The sequence below is a fragment of the Lactuca sativa genome, chromosome 3, assembly GCF_002870075.4.
Source record: "Lactuca sativa cultivar Salinas chromosome 3, Lsat_Salinas_v11, whole genome shotgun sequence".
Lineage (NCBI taxonomy): Eukaryota > Viridiplantae > Streptophyta > Magnoliopsida > Asterales > Asteraceae > Lactuca > Lactuca sativa.
The window spans coordinates 234688193-234711489 of record NC_056625.2 but is presented as its reverse complement, the minus strand read 5'-3'; the positions used below and the strand labels follow the sequence as shown (position 1 = coordinate 234711489).

The window sequence follows — 23297 nt, the reverse complement described above, 5'->3', positions numbered from 1 at the left end:
GTACGAGGGTACGCTAGGCGCAACTCGTCCCGGTTTGTGCACCTCAAATTTGTAAAATCTGTAACTTTCGCATACAAGCTCTATTTTTGACGTTCTTTATATGCACGCGTAGGTGAGAATGTATTCTACAACTTTCATTTAGACTCCATCGGCTAATTTTGACTTTATTTTTAATATATTATTTTTAACAGGTCGTGACACGAAAAGTCCGTTTAAAAATCCGTAACTTCTTCATCCGACGTCCGTTTTCGTCTGTCTTTTTACCGTTGTACTACCATTGTTGAGGTATTTGATTCTCATTTAGTTTGTTTCAGCTAGAAATCGCTCGATCTCTATTTCGAATTTTTAGCTGTCTACCGTTATACCAAAACTTCGAAAAATCATAACTTCCCTATACGAAGTCAGATTTGGGCGTTCTTTTTATGTATGTTCACGGTTTAATGATATCTACGATTTTCAGTTAGATAATTAAGGTTAAAAAAAGTATTTTATTAAAACTTCGCGTTTTATGTTTAATCTTATTGACAGTTTTGTTGTGAATCTTAGGTTGGTCATAACTTCTTCGTTATAACTCGGATTTTAATGTTCTTTATATTTCTGAAAACCTTGACATGATAACTATCATTTATGAAATCCAGTAGATGACTTTTGAACATTTTATTTTCAACAATAATTTCATTATATTAAAAGGGGTTACAATTCTTGACTTTTTAGATCATTACATTGATTCGAAATATCGGGTTGTCACATCAATCCAGTCACTAAGCCAACAAGTCTTATAGTAAGACTTAGTCATGAGGCATTTGATTTGCAAATGATTTGACTAGATCCCACTTAAATAATTTTTTTATATTTGAGAACTTATGCAGTATATTAATCTGGTTTGGCAGTTAATAAGTAGATACCTTAATATGCGGTGGAGATCAGTCATTTCAATTATTTATCATTATGTTCTCATTTTGCATGTTTAGAACCCACTTCCTAGATATTAATCAATTCAAAACTCTACAATTAGTCATACTTTTAGAAGTGAGTATTGAGTTAAGATTTTCATGAAGACTACAACTAACATTCATGAGTACTTGAAATGGATATTTAAGTATTGGAACAACCCACGCTCAGAGATATTACTTCATGGATTTAATCACGAGTAATTTTGACATGGTAATATCTTTTATTCTTAAAATGAAGATACATTAAGTTCGTTTCATACAAGTTAGTTGTGCATTGGTCTTGCTCAACCGCTATCTGTAACTGGTAGTTATAACGGGTGAATCCATGCATGATTTGACGAGTAGAAAAAAACTATGGAGTCAAAGTTTATCTATTACTTCTCCCTTAATATGAGATGTGATATCCTTGGGCCCCTCAATGATTTTTTTACTAAAATCTTATGTTTCTAGCTAGGTCTTGGCCAAATTGATGTTTCTAACGTATCAAAAATCACAACAAATTTCAACTTCTCAAAACAACCAATTTACTAAAAATAAGTTTTTACAAAACTGTTGTTTCCAAAATATTATTTAAAATCAGATTCTCCCAAGATCCAATCGATCATAAAACCAAGGATATGTACGGTCACACCTTCGCCTTTCCATGGTCCTCTGAAGTACCTAAAACAAAACTAAAATTGTAAGTCAATGCTTAGTGAGTTCCACCAAAGTACCACCATATAAACATAACAAACAAGCATGCAAACATGAGCAGTCAGCCTAACTGGACCACCTCGAAGGGCCTACAACCTATCTGGATAGCTCAACGAGCAGCCGGCCTGACTGGATTGCCTTGTAGAACCTACAACCTATCTGAACCGCTCTACAGACCATCGACCTGAATAGACCACCTTGCAGGGCCTTCAGCCTATCAGGTTGTCCCTGGATGTCTTAACCTACATCATAAAGCAAGACCGCCTCAATCCAAACCAACATGTTGACATATGCAGGAAACAAACATGAACACAAAGCCGACAAATACAGATAATCATACAGATCTAACGGTTCACAACAACATAACATCATACGGTAACCAAGATATCAATGCAATGGGTCGACCTTGGTACCTTCGACCCGTAAGTACACTGAGAAAACTCACCTCACGGTCTAAATGCAGTCTGAATAACGCCTAGCTCCGATAACCGGCTCAACCTAAATCCTAAGTGTCAAAACATTTCTGTTTTGATATGTTCCATTAATAAGGGTTTTCGGTTCTATAGGTCACCTAATAAGGTGATTGATGAGTTTAAAACTCTTAGATCGATTAGATCTTTCAGAAGTACGATTGTAGGAATCAAACAATTCAAAAGAATATGAGAATGAACACAGATCTGAATCAAATGTATGCTTATGATTCAAAACAAAGTCACACCTCAGCAGAGATCGATGAAGAACTTCCGCTGTAGAGGCGAGCTAGGGTTTACAAAACTATAAAGCAAATAAACAATGAAAGCGATAACTACTAAGTATGCATGCATGCAGCTTATATACTAAACCCTAGTATAAAAATGTGCACGGCTGGATAGGTCCAATACCGGCATTCAAACTGGGCTAAGGACTGAGCCCATGACGCAATCTAATAGACCCAACAATCTCCCCCTTTGCGTCAAATGAGGCGAGAGATTACCTCCTCTGTGTGGGCTTCACCATCTTTATTGCTTTAAACAGACAAGGAATTATGGCTAGAAGAGTCTGTCTAAATTGCATGTACCACCTCAGCATGTCAGAAAATAGTTTCTTATTTGCAACACTATTCTGATTGCACCTTTGAATGATCTCCAAGATATGCTCAAGACAAGACGTTGAGAAGAGGTGTTTGTCGACAAGAGCGAACATACATTCTTGACTTTCGCCCCTAATGAACATAATTGTGTGATACTTTGAGTCGATTTTCCCTTTGATCATGGTATTAACATTGCCAGCTCTGCCCATGGTCTTGATCGTTGTTCGCTTGTGTATGGCAGAGGCAATTTCCTGATCCATCTTCGCTACCTCATGTATATAGCAAACAAGCATACGCTTGACATGATCAATAATTGGCTGATACTCTGAAGGATTCGACAGAAGAATGTTAATGAGGAGTATCCAGTCATGAGGGTTAAGGTTTGGTAGATCAGCGAGGGAAAAATGGTAGACCGAGCCTTCGGTTCCTCGAGTCACCCTGAATTTGACATCAATAAATTTCCCGACTGAATAGGGCTTCATCACCTTGACTGTGGTTATTTTCTTTGAGCTCCAAGTCAGGTATTCGGGTTGAGCAAACTCCAAGTAAAATTCCAGAAGATCCCTATCTACCTTCGAGTCAGGGGAAGGAATAGCAGCAGTTGAGTTGAAGTAGCGGAAGATAAATGCCTTTCGAGTGATTGGCATGTCGAACTGGGCATCCTTGGAATTGTCAAGACCAAAGGACATTATTGGCTCAAGCCAGAGAACGCTTGGCTCATCGATTGCACATCTTTGAAGCGAGTCTATTGTACACACAGGAAACATGGACTCTTTCTTCTCTAGGAGCTCCGCCTGCTTTCGCTTCAGCTCCAACTCAGCTTGCTGTTTCTTGAAGATTTCATCCAATTCTTTTTCAGAAGTCTTAACCTTCTGGAAGGGATTCTTGGGATTTTCGACATAGACATCATCATCTTCATTGTCTGTGTCATCATCGTCGATTTTCTTCTTCTTTTTGTCTTTGTTGCTGACCGAAGCTACATTACCCTTCGGTTCAGCAGATGGTTTTGATCTAGAAGGAGGAGGTTGCGATGTCACTTTCTCTCCCCCCATGTTTCGGTTGGACCCCGGTCACCGGAACACCCTCGATGCGGCTAAGAATGTCCAAGGCCGATCTGAGATTGTCTGCGAAATGACGCCTGACTGTTACAGTGATGATCGGATCATGAGCCTCAATAAGATGAAGAAGGATGGAGTGAACATCTGTAGCAGAACTCCTAATGACCTCCCTTTCTGACTTTAGGTCATTAAGCTCATTAGTCGCAGTACGCAACCTGAGATTTTTCATTTTGAGTTGTGAAGTGCGTCTGTCTAGCTCATCCATAATTCGATTCTCCACAGCTAACTCCGCTTCTAGTTGAGTTAAGCGATCGTTGAAATTAGCATGGAGAGATTCGTTGGATTGTTGAATACCTTGGCGTGCTGCTTCGAGATTCAAGCGTTCAGATTGAAGAGACTTTTGAAGGTTCTCTACTGAAGCGTTGACAGTTTGAGCATTTTTGGCAACAACAGCCTGCAAGGAATCTAGAAATATGTGAGCTTCGGAGACTAGTTTATCGACTTTTTTCGGTCGCGTCCTTGCACTCCTTAGTAGAGGCATCAACAGCAAGCGAAGCCTATTGACATTGGGAAGTGGAGGCCTCTATTGCCTTGGCTGCAGCAGATAAAGTAGCACTGTGTTTGTTGATGATCGAGGAGAACAAAGCCTTCAAAGCAGTTTCTGAATAGGCACCAGAGGAAGAGGATGAAAGCAGTTGATCAAGCTTTTCATTTACTGCCTTTAGATGACATTTTGTAATAGGCTCATCATCATCTTCATCGCTCTGCATTCGATAAGGACTGAAATATGTGGTATGGAATTCCACATCCTCACCACCTAGAATAGGGGTTGTGTCAGCAGATTGCATGGGAGATAAGCATTTGGAAGAAGTTGGAGGTTCGGTTGTGACAGGAGGTTCGGTTATGGTAGGGGGTTCGGTTGTGGTAGGAGGTTCGGTTGTGGTAGTGGTGGTATCTGTGAAAATGGGAGTGTGAATAGGAATTGTAGTGAAGGGTTGAGAGGTTGTAATTGGAGAGATAGGAGGGATTGAAACTGGGATTGTTGTAGGTGGAGGTGAAGGAGAATTAGAGCGAACCGGAATTTCTGGGGTAGGGGAGCGAGGAGGAGTAGCACCGCGGCTCGAAGCCTCATCTTCTGAACTTTCGCTCTCATATTCCAATGGAAGAGCGTTCTTGTGCTTAGGAGGGACATATTCTGAATCTGAATCGCTGGAAGATTGCACAATAAGTCTCCTAGCGGGCTTCTTTTGCTTTTTCGGTTGAGCCTGAGAAGGGGCTGCTTTATTAGATTTTCGCTTCTTGGGGGTTTGCCCCTTAGTTTGGTTAATGATCGGTCCTTCCTTCTGTGTTTCAGGATTCTTACCCCTCTTGGTTGGCTCGTCAGCCTCTTCAATTGAACGGATCATAGCCAGTGTGAGCTTTCTTGGGCCAACAGATGGATGCTTCTTGTACTGTTGAAGAACATTACTTGACTCAGAAATACGACTGAGCATAGCTTCAGGAATGGAGCCAATAAATGAGAACTTGGATGGATCAGTAACGATGATCTTTGTCGTATCAAAGGTTACAATAAATGAGAGCAAGGAGTCCGCCATTATTGGAACACGAAGGCGGTCCATTGCCTAATTCGTGATGATCGTCCAAAATCGTCCACATGAAATCTCAGAATGCCTTGACGAAGAGACCAAGCTTTGGACCAACTGCTGCCAGATAATTGACCAATAATCGAGGTCAATTCCATTGTACAACCCATACAGTACCGTCATGAAGGATTTGCTTGCACCATCGGAGCCAACGCTTTGCTCAGATAGCCCATTGAATAAAAGCGTAAAAAGGTCATTCCATTGAGGAGGAAGGAAGGACTTCTTGAACTTCGTAATGGTGGTTAGGGTTTCAGTATACCCCATCTGATAGAACATGGTGAACAATTGACTAGTTGTAATGGAGTCAGGGTTTACCAGAGATGGATCTTGAGAAAGACCGATTAGGGCACAAAATCGATTCTTGGAGATGGAGGTCTTCTCATCGTGGAGTTCAGAGTGAATTCGCTCATTAATCCTGTCATAGAAGGCAGTAGAGTAGACAAGAGACAAGCATGCCATGGGAACAACTTCAACTTTAGTCAGTGCGTCGACGAGTGGTGAGTATTTGAGACACTCAACCACATACAACATATAGGGCTCATAGATGAATGGGGTGAGATCGATGATCAGATTCTGCTGGGGTTTGATGGTGAGAAGAGGTTGACGAACTGAAGTATCGTGAACTGATGATGAGTCTGCCATTGTTGTAGCTTGAAGAAGACGATGAACAGTTGCAGAGAATCACCGGTGTTCTTTGAGAGATTTTGGGAAGTGATAAAGGTTGAGAGAGTAGCGTTCCAATTCCTTTTATACGTACAAGGAAGAGAGAGAAAAATCCAGCTGTTTTCTTGGATTATTTCAAAAATAGCACCCGACTTGATAGGTGAACAGTTGGCATGCCTAAGATGACGCAGGAGAGAGAAAAATGTTTCCTTTTTACACGTTCTTTCATAAAATGTGCTTTTTCAAATCGTCAAACCGTTTGGATAGCTGCTGAGTCAGCTTCCACTTTATCCCAATCGTTTCTCCATACAACTTTTGAATCTTTGTTGCCCTTAGCTTTTTAATGATCATTCTGAATAAAACTAGAATTTGGAAAATTAAAAATTTTCGTGCATAGGGTGTAAAAGATAAAGTAATGAAACAAAATTTTAGGGATAATCTGTGATGTCGTAAGCAGACATAAGACAATTAATTATGGGCAAAAATCACTTCCTTCAAAGTCAAGAGAGACATTAAAGTGCTTGCTTGGTTTCCCATTAAATAACGATCAAAAACTTGTTGAGAAGTTTTGAAAGGCATCTTTTAAAGGTTAAAGAGGGTGGCTTTCGCTTCAATTCATAATTTCGATACTTAACATAAGACCGAAACTGAATGAAGTACTTGTGAGATCATTGTGATCTGTTGAATAAGTAGGTATGATAAACTTTATAGTGACGAGGGAAGGAGGAAATCTCAAAAAAAAACTGGATCTTTTAGGGTTAAAGAAGCCTTGGTGAAAGGCAAACTCATAAAGAACACTCAAAAGAAAAAGGAGATTTCATAGGGTAACAAGTAAGATCTTAAATTGTTAAATTCACCGTCAATTCATTAGTGGTGTTGAACTTTGGGTTTCACTTAGTACATAGTGGCATGAAACTAAGATCATGAACACAGATTAGGTATAACCATAAACCTCAGTGGTTAAGACTGAAAGTCTCAGGGGTTATATTCTTGAAACGAGTTATAGTAGAGAAAGGTGATGAAGATGGTATAAGAAGCGAATGTACCTCTACTTTAAAGTAAGAAGGACCAAGCAGAAAACTCTAAACTCAATTTGAGTAGAGTAAGGTAGCTCATGATTAGAGTGAATCGGATAGCCTGGATTGGGAAAACATGATTGGTATATATCATGTTATTAAGGCTTCACTCAAAATCTGTCGAGGTTGTAGTCAACATACAGCAGCATGCTTCTAAGGACTCCTAACTAGTAAAACCATTTACTTGCCTTAGCCTTGCCATCGAGAGTCATATTTAGACAAAAAATAAAAACATAAAAAAATTAAAAAATTAAAAATAAAAAATATTTTTGAATTTTGTGAGAGTTGACCAATTGAACGAAAGAGAAAAATATTTTTGGATTTCTTAAGAATTTTTATAAAAAGAAAATATTTTTGGAATTTTATAAGTGGAAAAGAAGTAAAGAAAAGATGTACATAAGAAAACAATTGAAATGCCTTAAAAAACGAACGAGTTTAGAAGGACCGAACCCGAAATAGACCGAACGTTCGGTTCATTTCGTTTCATGGTCGAACTTCACCCGAAATAGACCGAACTCGAAATAGACAGAACGTTCGGTTCATTTCGGTTCGCTTTATTTCGCTTGTTACCTTTATGGAAGTGAAGGCGATTTCGGTACAGATTCGGCTTGCATCATTCCTAGGCCTTGTAGGATCTTATTGAAGCTTGCTTCAGGTAAGGCCTTCATGAATATGTCTGCCAATTGATCAGTCGTTCTGACGAAGTGAATTTCTACGTTACCATCTTCGACGTGATCCTTGATGAAATGGTACCTAAGTGCTATATGCTTAGTCTTCGAATGTTGCACGAGGTTGTGACAAATCCTAATTGCGCTTTCAGAGTCACAATACAACAAGATTTTCTTCATGTTTAGCCTATAATCCCTAAGTTGACTTTGTATCCATACGACTTGAGATGTACAGGATGCTGCAGCAATATCTTCAGCTTCTGCAGTGGATAGCGAAACACAGGTTTGTTTCTTCGATTTCCAACTGACTAATTTACCATCTAGAAATTGACATCCTCCTGTGGTGCTTTTACGATCTAATCCACAGCCACCTAAATCAGCATCTGAAAATGCTTGAACAAAGAATCATGAGTTGGCTGGATACCACAGACCGAGAGAGAAGGTTCGCTTCAGATAGCGAAAGATATTCTTCACGGCTTGAAGATGAGGTTCTCGAGGGTTGGCTTGAAGTAGCGCATAGTAGCAGACAGAGAACATGATATCATGTCTACTGGCTGTAAGATACATCAGAGACCCAATCATCTGTCGATAAAGTGTTACATCAGATGTTGGTTTCTCCAATGATGGTGTGAGTTTAGTTCTGAAAGCCATAGGCACTTTCACTTTGGAGTCTCCCATCATTCCAAACTTGGTTAGAAAAGTCTTGGTATATGCTTCCTGATAAATAAAAATGCCTTCAAGTCCCTGTCTAATGTTCACTCCAAGAAAAAAGTTAATTGGACCCATTGAGCTCATCTCAAATTTAGTTTCCATCAACTTTCTGAATTCAGCTGTTAAGCTAGGATTCGTGGAGCCAAAGATGATGTCATCAACATAAATTTGGACTATCATAAGGTGGTTACCTTCTCGCTTACGAAAGAAGGTTGGGTCAACCGAACCTTGATTGAATTTAGACATTTTTATGAAACGAGTGAGAGTTTCATACCATGCTCTGGGAGCCTGTTTGAGGCCATATATAGCTTTTTCAAGGATATAACAATGATCGGGATACTTCTCGTTGACGAAGCCTGGCGGTTGCTCAACATATACGGTTTCTTCATGTTCACCGTTGAGGAAAGCACATTTGACGTCCATTTGATAGACTTCAAAGTTCTTGTGAGCAACGTACGCAAGAAAGATACGAACAGATTCTAATCTTGTCACGGGAGCGAAGGTTTCTTCATAATCGATTCCCTCTTCCTGACAATATCCTTTGACGACCAGCCTCGCTTTGTTACGAATGACATTCCCCTCTTTGTCCATCTTGTTTCTGAATAGCCATTTGAGACCGACAACCGAAGCATCCTTTGGAGTTGGAATAAGGCGCCATACCTTATTTCGTTCAAACTCGTTTAACTCATCCTGCATAGCTTGAACCCAGTCTGAATGATCAAGAGCTGAATTAACGGTTTTTGGTTCAACTTTGGAAACGAATGAATTGAACATGCAAAACTAGACTTTTGAAAAGAGTGCAGCCTGTTTCGCTTTGATTTGAGAGCGAGTTAACACTTTTTCTGAGGATTCCCCAATAATTTGACTTTGAGAGTGATCTTTGGTCCATTTGATAAGTGGAGGAAACTTTGGATCATAGACATGATCCAATTCAGCATTGATTTCTTTGATGCTTTCGATCAGCCACCTGTTTTGGATTTCTGTGAATGTTGGCCTTTCGTTTCGAAGCGTGGGCACAACATTCACTTTTTGCTGAAGAAGTATCACTTATGGTTTGCATCGGTTCGTCCAAAGGGGTTTTAGTTCCACTCGTGCTTGGCACATCATACTTTGTAGGCTCATTTAGTGCTTCAGGTATGTATCTACCTTTCATTCTCCATGAAGTTTTCTGAGAAAGACCCTTTGTCTCATCTGCGTTGTCTATTGGGGCCGACCAGAAGAATTCGTCACTTCCTCCAGCGTTGTCTTCTTCTACCATAGCTGTTAACTCTGCAGTTAGTTGTGGAGTGACTCCTGTTACTGTGTAGACTTGGTTTGGGGTAGTTTGAACCTTTTGGTATACAACAAATTTAGCTTTGAGAACTTTGGTTTTGTCGGTAGACGAACGAGCAAACTCAACGGAGTTTTCAAAAATTAGGTTCTTTTGTGACTTAGGTTCGTTTTTGGCTAATTCAGAACAGTCCACCAAATCATCTATAGATATTTCACTCATATCATCATCCTCATGAAGTTCAGATGTATTTTCAACATCAATTTTATTTTCTGAACTTAAATTGGCATTCAAAGAGTCAAAATTTTGTATAGTTTCGGCTCTCAATTTCAATCTATCATTTTCGTCTAACAGATTTTTGAGCATGTCCTTGTGGTCCTTGGACTTTATGTAGGATTCAATTTTGTCCAGACCTATTTTATACACTGGAGACACTTCATCAGAAGATACAACACTTTCACAATTGTAGGCTTCAACATCGATTTCATCCTCCTTTAATTCAAGGAAGGGAAAAATCATACGATGTATCCTCTTCCCTATTTCACAATCAAGATGCAATTGAGTGATGTTAAAATAGAGTCTTTTAGCAATTAAACAAAATACATTTCACTTTTTAATAAGTTTAAGATTGTCTCTTGACAAATAAATAGAATCATCTTTAGATCTAATTAACTCCTTTTCCTTTTGCTCGATCCACATTCTTCGTTCCTCACTCTTTGAAGAAATCCTACTGATTTGATCAGTTAGGTTAGAATTTGTGACACGGGTTTGGGAGAGACTACTACTTATGCTTGAGAATTGTGATTTTAAGTTATTTAATTCCTTTTCGTAATTATTAACATGTATTTTTAGAGAAGCAAGAATATTTTGTACCTTTTCGATCAACTCATCACATTCGTTGATCTGAGCATTGATAGGCTTGGCGGCAAAACATCTGTCCTATTGCTCCCTTTCCTCTTCAACTCCCCCATTATTTATGTATCCTCTTATTTGGGACACACCCTCGGTCACTACAAAGCATCTTCCCATAGCATGTTCTTCTTTTGCCAGCATAGCCTTTCCATGAGTGGGCCTCCTGGCATCATCATCCTCTGAATCTGTGGACCAAACCTGCACACCATCAAATTCATCACTGTTGTTTGTATCATGCACAATTAAAGCATTCATGGTAGAGTTATTAGCAGCAGACTTTCTTTTCTTTATTTCCTCCAATCTTCTTAGGAGGCTCACTTCCTCATCTTCTTCGTTTGACTTTTCTTCTTTGTTTCTCAACATACAGTCTTTAGCAAAATGATTTTTTGCCTCCACAGTAATGGCAGTCGAATCCTGAGTCTCCTCCAACTTTTGCTTCCTTCTTTGACTCCTCAGACTTTGACCCCATCTTCGGTTCCTCCTTGATCCTTTCGGCGCTGTAACTACCCTGCCAGTTTCGGTTCTTATTGGCTGGGAATTTCTTGTTAATGAATTTTCTGGGATTGGACACCATTAGGGCGTATTCTTCACCGGTTAGATCATAATTTGCAAGATCTAACTCCTCTTCTTCTTCAACCGAACTTTTTCCTTTGGAGACAAGAGCTAAAGAACCCATACTAGAAACCACATTCGTTTCCTTAGATAAAGAATTCTCATGGGATTTTAGAATACCCACTAGTTTTTCCAGAGAATAAGACTTGAACTGTTCATGAGCTTTGACTGTTGACACAACAGCCATCCATTCGGGTCTGAGACCATTCATGTAGGTAACTTTTTGTTTGATAACTTTCCTTTCAATCCCATGCTTTATCATCTTACTTAAAAGATGATTGAAGCGATCAAAAGTTTTAACAAGCTTTTCTTCAGGCTTCCGCTTAAAGCCACCAAATTCAGACAACAAGAGAGTTTGGATAGAATGTTCCAAGTCTTCGTCTATGGAATACAATTCTTTCAATCAATCCCAGATCTCTTTAGCTGTAGTACAAGAACTCACTAAACGAAACGTATCCAACTGCAGTGCAAACCTTATCATCCTCAGGGCCTTGATATTGCATTGAAACTTCTCCTTTTCATCCTGAGGAATATCTTTGACATCATTGACAAGTTGATTGTATTCTTTCTGTGTTTTAACAATCTTAGAGGTGCTTGTGTGAGCGAATGGGCCTGCAGTAATAGCTTCCCAGATTAAATAACTATTATCCTCCGATCCAATCACGTAGTCTTCAAAGTGATGCATCCAGACTTCATAGTCTTGTTGTGTATACAAGATCGGTATTCTTGTTGTAGACCCTATGTTGTTGGAGATATTGATCGGTTTGGTTTGTGAATCATCCATGGACATTGTAAATGCTTTTGATTGATAACCTGTAAAAGATCAGACTTGTAATATATCGTTAGGGTTAGATCAACAATTAATGAAACACGTCAATATAGAGTGACGGCTCAATAAATATCAATCAATGCGGAATTAAAAACCCTAAGAGCTTCTTCGACAAAAGAGATGTGTATGAATTACACAGTCTCCTACTCTGATACCAATTGATGAGTTTAAAACTCTTAGATCGATTAGATCTTTCACAAGTACGATTGTAGAAATCAAACAATTCAAAACAATATGAGAATGAACACAGATCTGAATCAAATGTATGCTTATGATTCAAAACAGAGTCACGCCTCAGCAGAGCTCGATGAAGAACTTCCGCTGTAGAGGCGAGCTAGGGTTTACAAAACTATAAAGCAAATAAACAATGAAAGTGATAACTACTATGTCTGCATGCATGCAGCTTATATACTAAACCCTAGTACAAAAATGTGCACGGTTGGAAAAGTCTAATATCGGCATTCAAACTAGGCTAAGGACTGAGCCCATGACGCAATCTAATAGACCCAACAGTGATTTCGGTCATGGGATCCAACATGGGAAGGTTTTCAGTTTGAGTTTCACCCACTACAGGGTGATTTCGGTTCTAACCTTCCACATATGTTGATTTCGGCCTTAGTGGTTCTAGGTTGGGTGGGGTTCTAAGCTAGAAACAATGTCCAAAATTTATGATTTCTATTCCACTATTTGACTATTCTTGATTTGTTAAAACTTGTTTACTTTCAAGAGGTTCTCATGAACATGATCTTTAAGGTGTATATATATATATATATATATATATATATATATATATATATATATATATATATATATATATATGTGTGTGTGTGTGTGTATGTGTGTGTGTGTGAACTTATATGTACAGATGCCACTAATGTCCTTATGGCTTTCAAGGTTTTATTGTAACAAGGTTGCATTATGAATTCACTTGCACAAGGCTACGATCTAGACCTTGCTTGATCTGAATCTTTCAAGTTGTCACATCATCCCCCCGTTAGAGGAAATTTCATCCCAAAATTAGCATCTCGAATGGGTTCTTGGTAACCTTAGGGAAAATTTTGGGGTAATTTCGTTTCCTCTAATTTTAGAGTTCCCAAGTGAACTTAGGTCATCGCTTGGCATTCCAGTGGACCTTCGCTATTAGTAATTGACTTTGTTCTTTCAATTTCACTGCACATGGTCCCCACATGTTCCTCTTTGGGGTGTAGGTTCTCGTTTACTTGAATGTCGTCGAGTGAGACTACAGGAGTTTCGACAGTCGGACGCCGCTTAGGGTTGGACACGTGGAATGTCGGATGTTTGATGCTGAGTTCTTATGGTAACTGAAGTCTATGGGCCACTAGGCCTCTCCTGGCGAGAATCTTGAATTGTCTAATGAAGTTAGTGTACTTGACGCCCTAGAGGTAGTGTCACTGGACCTTAAGATGAACCCTATTGTTACTAAGGTTTAAGTTGTGTATGGTGCATCTGGCCTTAGGAATCTTAAGTTTCTTGGATGTTTCTTCCTACAAAATTCTGAGTTGGCGGGTATGTCGACCTTTGTTTGTTCCTTGAAGTTGGTCGAATAGGTCATTGATTCAGAATAGGAGATATTGATCCTTGATGATGGTTTTGTTTGGCTCTTAGTAGTCAATGGCTCTATGGACAATTTTCCCTTCCTCTTTACGAATCAGACAGGTGCTTTCTGATGTTAGAGACTCGATCTGAAAATTTCCTTACTTATCATGTCGTTCCATTGACCAGGCAATTTTTGTACTTATGTTGGTGCTAAGTAGTATTGGAGATTTGGCTATGGGAATAGCTTCAAGGGTCGAGTCGATCCGAACTCAACTTCGCACATGAGTGGTATTCCTGAAAGAACTTCTGGGAAACACCTTGGGAAGGTTATAAACCTCTGAGATTCCCTTTATTTCTTTTGCTTCTTGTTTCCTATTTCTATTATGGCTAGGGAAGATCATGGTACCTCTTACATAGGTACTTATGAGTCTAGATGCAAGGGACAATTTGGGGGTTTGTCGTTATAGGTTGGAAGGGTTTCGTAAGTTGGTTGCTTAAAGTGAAGGGTCTTTTGTACCACATGAAATTGGTATGGTGAGGATCAAGTCAATTCAAGTCAAATAACGACGTTGGGATTTCGTATTGTAACCGGTGTTAAGTCGATTTGGAAGGGACATAATTATTTAGAATGGTAGTGTATGTTGGGTTTTATGTATTACAATAATCATATGGTGCACATACAACCCTAATGCTTTGGATCTATGTTTTCTCTAGTTATACATGCAGCAAAAATTATCCAAAGCATGAAGCCTACAACTAGCATACAATTTGATATTTTATTCATAAAATAGATTAGATGATTACCTCTTTGTTGTAGCTTGATGTATTTGGCCTTTAAGAGCTTAGTGTCGGATTAGTGTCTAAGTCCATAACTATATTTGGTATGTACTTGACCCGGTTGTAGCATGGTCCTTTTTGGGTTGCCTTCACCAAAGCAACTTGACTGGATGAATAATAGAGAAAGAGGTTATTATGGTGTATTAATATATTATATGAATAATATATTAAAGGAGAAATCATATTTGTTTAATTAATATTGTCAAGAATTAATTAAGAATTAATTTTGTGAACAAAAGAGATTAGTTAAACTAAGGGTACTGGAATTGCAATTATAAGATAATTGCATTGTGGGCTAAGGAAACCCTAAAGATAGGGAGTGGACGAAATCCTTATGGATAGCCCATAAGATTTCGTCCAATGAGGGTTTCTGGAATATTTTCATGGGCTGCTTAGAGCCTAAGTAACTGGATGAGATCTTTGACTAAAACCCTAATTCCTCACCTATAAAAGGAACCCCTAGCCATGCAATTTTCGGCTACCACAACCCTAAGAAGAGTTCAAGAGCCAAAAATTATCTCCCACCTCTATCTCTTGCCTTATCCAAATCTTTTGGTGTGTGTGATCTATTAGAGGCACAACATTTGAGGTGCTAACCTTCTCAAAGGCTCAAGATCTTCAAGCAACAATCAAAGTTAATGTTCTAACTAGTTCATTAGACATGATTTCGATTTTGTGATATGCTAGATTAGGGTTTTGCAAGTATTGGACAATTATGCATGTACAATTAGAAAAACTAGATACAAGCATTAGGGTTTGCATGAAGGAATGTTGTTTTGCTTAAAACTCATCAGTGGTATCAGAGCCTAGGATTTTTATGTTGGAATAGTGTCTAAGGCTGCAACTATATTAAGCAAGTATTTGACCAGGTTGTGCATGGTCCTTTTGGGTTGCCTTCACCATAGCAACTTGATAGGATGATTTATTAAGATAGAGTAAATATTATTAGTGTATTATCAGAATAATATAAAGAATAATATATTGTTATTTGATTAATATAAGTCATAGAATTAATTGGAATTAATTTGGTGACTTAAAGAGATTAATTAAATAAGAGGGTATAAACTGTCGATTGTTTGATAGTTAAACTTTAGACTGTAAATCCATATAGATATGTATTGGACGGATTCTAGAAGCTTGGGATAGCTTCAAATCGTCCAAGGGGTTATCTAAGGAATGGATTTGGATGGCTTTAAGAGAAGATTATCCAATTAGGGTTCAGGTTGTAACCCTTAAGGAGTCTACAAGTATAAATAGACCCTATGGCATAAGGAAATCGGTACTTCACCAAAAGTAGAGAAGCCCTGGCCAGATTCCTCCCCTCTCCTCTCTCCCAAATCATCCTCCTTGCTATTTGGTGTTTGTAAGCCATTAGAGGAGTGACAATTGTGACTCTAGAAGCTCCAAGACAACAAGATCAACAAGAAATTCAAAGGTATGATTCTAGATCTGTTTCAATATTGTTATTACACCTAAATAGTCATTAGAAGTCTTGGATTCAAAGCATGTTTAATTAGAAAGCCTAGATCCAAGCATTAGGGTTTTTGCATGCGCACATAGGAAAGTTCTTATGGCTAAAACCCATCAGTTTATTCTAATGTATTTGATGCAAAGTTTATTGTTCAAAGTTGTAAAATTTGTTTTTCTGTTTTTTACCAGACTCATGACGTAACCAGAGAAGGTCACGACGTGATTTACAATAAACTGTTTTTTCAAATTAAAAATCAGATTTTTTGTTATGGTAATTGATATCCAAATCAAATTAATGGATAATTGTTAACTTAAGATAATTACTTGTTTTATAAGATAAAGATTAATTATTTGTAAATTGATTTGAAATATCTTGTATGGAAAAGATTAGGTCAAATTATGTGACAAATATTAATAATACGATTATTTAAAAATTTTCAAATTTGATCTAAAAGATGTTTTGAAAAGTTTCAAAACTTGGCCTCAAGTTTTGGGATTTAAATTTTTAATAAAAAGTTTTAATGTTGAAATATTTAAATTCCAAACCCTAGAATTTTACAAGTTTAAAATTCAACCCTTATACTATTATAATATTTATAAGATTAATAATTATATATATGTATAAGATAAAGCTAGTCTTATCGTTAGTAGGCCTCATTCACGAAACCGATCTATAAGGGGGGGGGGGGGTATAAGGTTGATGCCTATAAAATGGTAGTTTAATGGGTGTCCAGTATCACCTACCGCTTCCTTGATTAGTGGAGGGTCATTAGCCGAACTGGTAGGATAGGGCAACTAATTCCTCATTAAAAGTATAATGGTTAATAAAGTAACTAAATGTTTTTATAAAATTCCCAATCTTAGTTACTTTAGGAAAAATGTGAAGATGATGCTATTCCATGAAATTACACTTTGTACCCTTTCCAAGACGTTAGTGGAGCGTGTGTGGTTAACTGACACTCTAATTTGGGTCTAGTAAAGGTGGAAAAGGGTGACTCGATGTTTGACATAGATCAATGGAGCGTGTGTGGCTAACTGGCACATTGATTAGGTGACTGTAACATGGAGGGCACCCAGTACATTTGCATGGTTATTCACACCTTGTTTGTGATCCTCAGTATCCCAGTCACAAACTTGAAGGGCATATCGAGATTTAAACATGCCATTGAAAAGTTCAATGAATCTCAAAAGATCTAGGAGTTTCAACACATTTGAAACTTAATCTTTTTCGTTTTTCATGGTGGAAATTAGTGAATTGTCATTCACTTACCGTTAAATTATTTGCGATTTAGATTATGGAATCCCTCTTCTAAATTGTGAATAATGTTGTTGGATCCTAGCCCTAATTTATCATTTGGGTGTTCAATTGGGGATTCTTATCTAATCAAACTTTTTTGCTTTTCGTTTTCCAAATGTCTACCTCAAACAACAACAACACTTCTGGCTCGAACTCTTCCGGCTCATTCTCACTCATGAATTTGTGTGGGAGGGTGATTTTCGATGGGGCTAATTTTGATGATTGGATCCACAACATTTGAATGGTTACCCGCCACAAGGACATGGAGTATGTCCTTGACAAGTAGCTGAAAGAAGTGGATGTCAACAATGCTACTCCTGAGGAGATCGTTGCCTTTGAGGCACATGAACACAATGCTACGAAAATCAATTGCATCATGCTCGCGACCATGACTGTAGAACTCCAAAATTCCTATGAGGACTTCTATCCCTATGAGATGCATCAGAATTTAGTAGATAGGTACCACCAAAGTGCCAGGCAGGAGATGCGTAATCGAACCTAGTTGGACATGGTCCGTTCCATGATGAGTCGTGCTTCATTGCCTATCTCATTCTAGGGGTATGCCTTAGAGACTGTCGCCCATATCCTTAACTTAGTCCCTACAAAGAAGGTTGGCAAAACACCTCACGAGATGTGGACAAGGAAAGCTCCCTCATTGGCTCATATCAAGGTTTGGGGTTGCGAGGCCTTTGTACGATGAGAGACTCACGACAAGCTCGAACCTCGTAGTGAGCGATGTATTTTCATCGGCTATCCGCAGAAGTCCTTTGGATATCTATTCTATAGACTGAGTGACAATGTAGTCTTCGTTGCGAGGTGAGGGATTTTTCGAGAGCGAGAAATCATAAGCCAAGAGGACATTGGGAGGCAAATTGATCTTGAAGAGCTTCAAGAATCAAGCGATGAAGGAAACTCTAACGCTAGTGTTCAACCCAAGGAGGAAAATCCTATTGAACCAATTAACGGGTCCTTACCTCTTAGACATTCTAGTAGAGTTAGTGTTCCGCCTGTGTTATATGGTTTTAATATAACAAGTGAAGGTGATACATTTATTAGTGATAGTACACTATTAAATTTGGATGAACCTAACAGCTATAATGAAGCCATGGCAAGCCCAGAGTCTACAAAATGGAAAGAGGCTATGGACAACGAGATTCAATCCATGTATGACAATCAAGTCTAGAACTTGGTTGACAATGTACCACTTCATAAGACAGTCAGGTGTAGATGGATCTTCCAGAAGAATACCGACATGGATGGGAAAGTACACACTTATAAGGCACGATTTGTTGCAAAGGGATTTACTCAAACTCCCGGAGTTGACTATGATGAGACCTTCTCACCAGTAGCAAAGATAAAGTCTACTAGGTTTATGCTAGCCATAGTTGCGTTTCATATCTATGAAATATGGTAGATGGATGTCAAAACCACTTTCCTTAATGGGAAGTTGGTTGAGGATGTTTGCATGAGTAAGCCAGAGGGTTTTGTCGATGCATGTAACAACGTGAATTTTTTTAAAACAATTTTTCATTTTTCAACATAACATATTTCATAAAATATTCTCAAAACCCAATGTATCAAATAGTATCTCAAATACGACATCTCCCAGAATCTCAGATACTGAATAGTCTCTCAGTGAGTACAGATCAAGCCGGCACCTTCCTGCGATCCTCGCTAGTACCTGAAACACATAACACACAACACGGTAAGCAAAATGCTTAGTATGTTCCCCAAATTACCACATACAACGCATAAGCCACTCAAGGCTATAAATCGGTATGACCCTCCGGTCAATGTGTCTCAGCGGGACCCTCCAGTCCTATAGCTCGTTGGACCCTCTGGTCCGGCCTAGCTCGTTGAACCCTCCTATACGGTCTGATCAAGGACCCTCTGGCCTCATGAGTCGTTGGACCTTCTGGTCCGGTCTATATATCACATAGCATACATATATCACATTGCACATAATCATAAACATACACATACACATAAGACCCTTCGGTCTGCACATAGATACCACTTTAGGTAATGTACAGTGAGAAGACTCACCTCGTAACATGTCTAGTAACTCTCGTGCTCGATATCCTTGGTCTAGCCTCCGCCTATCAAATGATAACATCCCAAAGTAATACTCTCTTTATGTTCTCATCTCTAAAGGATGGGTAGAAGACCATTCTACCCCTCCTTAGCCTCTCTTGAATCAGTTGACCAAAACCCTAAGGTCCTCGGAAGTCAACCCCAATCAATGGTCAAATTTGACCGCACTCGCCGAGTGCACTCGCTGACTTGGTGAGTTCATGAGTATACCCTGAATCCTTCTAAGACCTCACTCGACTCGTCAAGCTAACCTCCCAAATCGACGGGTTACTACTGGTCACGAATCGCAGGGTAACCCGACTCGGCTCGTCGAGTCCTCTCTTGGACTCGGTGAGTGTCCTCCATGGAAACACTCAATTGACCTTTTGAGGTCAGATCTGTTCCTCTAATCTATAGATCTGGCTTTTTTGCACTCAAAAGTCACGTCTAGGTTTGGACCTGATGTCCATGCATGGCACATCAAGCTCCATTCGATGAAATAACCACTTTAATGGTGTTTTAGGCTCAACACACTCATGGAACTACATAAAGCTAAACTCAAGGGACTCTCTGGACCTATCAAGGTCCAGATCTAATGTCTAAATCTAAAAGGGACCTCTCATCTTTGTAACCTAGCTCCAAAAGAGGGTAAAGAATCCAAAAACCCATGAGATCTATCCAATACAAGAGATTAGGTGCAGATTTGTACCTAATACAGAAGTCTGGAGTGAAATAGCAGCCAATCCCATGACCTTCTTGCTTCCAAACCTTGAAACTCTTCTCTTTCCTTTCAAAGAACACACCAAGAAGCTCACAAAGGTACTATTTCCCACTCTAAGCTCTCAAAGGCGAATAGGGTTTCGCAGGGGTTTGTGTGGCCGCAAATGAAGGATACAAGGGCCTTTAAGTAGGTCCCAAATGCGGGTAATTAGGGTTTTCCTCATCAGCACCGACTCGTCGAGTCGGATTCCCGACTCGTCGAGTCCATTCATTAAACTCGTCATCTAAACGCGACCCTACTCAACGAGTTGAGGAACCAACTCGTTGAGTCCCTCCAATTAATTCAAAATAAATAATTGAAATAGCATACCTAAAAATTCGGATGTTACAATTCTCCCCTACTAGAATCAGACTTCACCCTCGAAGTCTTCGACCGCAAATAACTTCGGATGCTGATTTCGCATCTCCGACTCCGGCTCCCAGGTCGACTCGGACCCTCTCCGATGTTGCCACTGGACCTGAACCAGAGGCACCTCCTTGTTCCTTAGAACCTTGACCTTCTAATCCAAGATATCGATCGGTCTCTCAATGTAGTTTAGGCTCGCATCCACCTGAATATCCTCTAGTGGCACTATAGTTGTTTCATCAGCGATACACTTCCTCAAGTGAGATACGTGGAAAGTATTCATGGATCTGGCTCAACTCTGTAGGTAGCTCTAAATGGTAAGCTACATTTCCTACCCTGGCGATCACCCTGAAAGGCCCAATATATTAAGGCCCCAACTTGCCCCGCTTCCTAAACCGGATTACCCCTTTCCATGGGGAAACTTTCAGAAGTAAAAAATCTCCAACCTGGAACTCGAGCTCGGATCGCCGCCTATCCGCGTAACTCTTCTAGCTGCTTTGGGCTGTCAACAATTTCTGCCTGACATGTTGTATCTACTCTGTCGTCTTAAGCACTATCTTGGTGCTACCCATCACTCGCTGCCCCACCTCGCCCCAACAGATAGGGGTCCTACACCTCCTCCCATACAACAGCTCAAAGGGAGGCATACCAATACTCGAATGGTGGCTGTTTTTGTAGGAAAACTCAGCTAAAGGAAGGCATGTGTACCAACTTCCCCCGAAGTCCATAACACATGCACGAAGCATGTCCTCAAGCATATGTATCGTCCGCTAACTATGCCCGTCCGTATGTGGGTGATAAGCAGTGCTAAAGTGCAATCTCGTGCCCAAATCCTCATGAAACGTCTTCCAGAACCTGGAAGTAAAACGAGCATCTCGGTCCGACACGATCTAGATCGACACTCCATGTCAAGATACCACCTCTCTCACATATATCTCTGCCAGCCGCTCTACAGAGGAGCTCTCACTGATAGCAAGGAAGTGACCACTCTTCGTCAGACGATCCGCAATCACCCAAATTGCATCAACACCCCTCGCGGTCCTCGGCAATTTGGTGATGAAGTCCATAGAAATTTGTTCCCACTTCCACTGGGGAACCTCTAGTGGCTGCAACTTGCTATGAGGACGCTAGTGCTCGGCAACCCGGCGACAGGTCAAGCACCTCTCTACAACCCACGCAATATCCCTCTTCATACAGGGCCACCAATAGTTTCTCTTCAGGTCCAAGTACATCTTAGTGGCTCCAGGATAGATCAAAAATCTCAATATGTGAGCTTCCTCCATCAGTATGCTACATTCCCCACCCATAAACGGCACCCAAATCCGACCATGGAAGGTCATAAGCCCTTGACCATCGGTAACAAACTCGGATACCAGTCCAATCACCATCTATTTCTTGCGGTTCTCCGGTCTCACAGCCTCTGCCTGGGCCTCTCGAATGGTATCCAACATCGGAGTCATCACCGTCATCCACATACATATGTCTTGAATCGGGGCACTTTCCGCCCTCCGGCTCAGAGCATCGGCTACCACGTTAGCCTTGTCCGGGTGGTACAGGATCACATAATCATAATCCTTTACCACATCTAACCATCTCCTCTGGCGCATATTCAGGTTGGGCTGATCCATTAGATACTTCAAACTGTTGTGGTATGTGTACATGGTACACCGAACCCCATACAAATAATGGCGCCATATCTTGAGGGCGAACACCACTGCCCCCAATTCCAAATCGTGGGTGGGGTACCTCGTCTCACAAGGCTTCAGCTGCCTCGATGCGTATGCTATCACGTGCCCTTTCTGCATAAGCACCGCACCCAGCCCCGATATAGACGCATCACAATACACTACAAAATCCTCCATTCCCTCCGGAAGAGCTAACACCGGGGCCTCGCATAGCTTTTGGCGAAGAGTCGCAAATGAGGTTTGTTGCTCTAGACCCCAAGTAAAAGCCACACCCTTCCGGGTTAATCTGGTGAGGGAAATCTTGAAGAAATCCCTGATAAATCTCCGATAGTAGCCGGCCAATCCCAGAAAACTCCCGATCTCGGTGGGGGATCTCGGCACCTCCCAATGCATAACAGCCTCAATCTTGGCCGGATCGACCAATATCCCATTCTTGTTAATGAGGTGCCCCAAGAACTGGACCTCTCATAACCAGAAATCACACTTGGAGAATTTGGCATAAAGCCTCTCCGATCTCAATACTCTGAGGATCTCTCTCAGATGCTCTCTGGACCTCGAGTACACTAGAATGTCGTCAATGAAAACTATCACTGATCGATTCAACATCGACCTGCATACTCGGTTCATGAGATCCATGAATACTGCTGGTGCATTGGTGAGCCCAAAAGGCATCACCACGAACTCGTAATGCCTGTAACGAGTCCTAAACACCGTCTTCGGGATATCCTCATCGTCCACCCTCATCTGATGATATCCTGACCTCAAGTCTATATTGGAAAACCAAGACGCTCCCTGCAACTGATCGAACAGGTCGTCGATCCTCAGTAGTGGGTAACGGTTCTTGACCGTTAACTTGTTCAACTCCCGGTAATCAATGCACATCCGATGTGTTCCGTCCTTTTTCTTGACAAAAAGGATCAGTGCTCCCACAGTTAGCTACTCGGTCGAATGAATCCCTTCCCCATCAACTCCTGAAGTTGCGAGGATAACTCCTGCATCTCTGGTGGCACAAGGCGATAGGGTGCCTTGGCAATAAGTGCTGCTCCCAGAACCAAATCAATGTGGAACTCCACCAGCCTCTCCGGTGGCACACCC

General features: G+C 40.2%; 1 protein-coding gene across 1 annotated transcript; it reads right to left on the bottom strand.

Annotated features, from left to right (window-relative positions):
* Positions 1-4330: 4330 nt before the first annotated feature.
* Positions 4331-5368, bottom strand: LOC111886156 (uncharacterized). The gene has a single exon (XM_023882385.1). The coding sequence runs from the start codon at positions 5366-5368 to the stop codon at positions 4331-4333; it is 1038 nt and encodes a 345-aa protein (XP_023738153.1).
* Positions 5369-23297: the final 17929 nt, after the last annotated feature.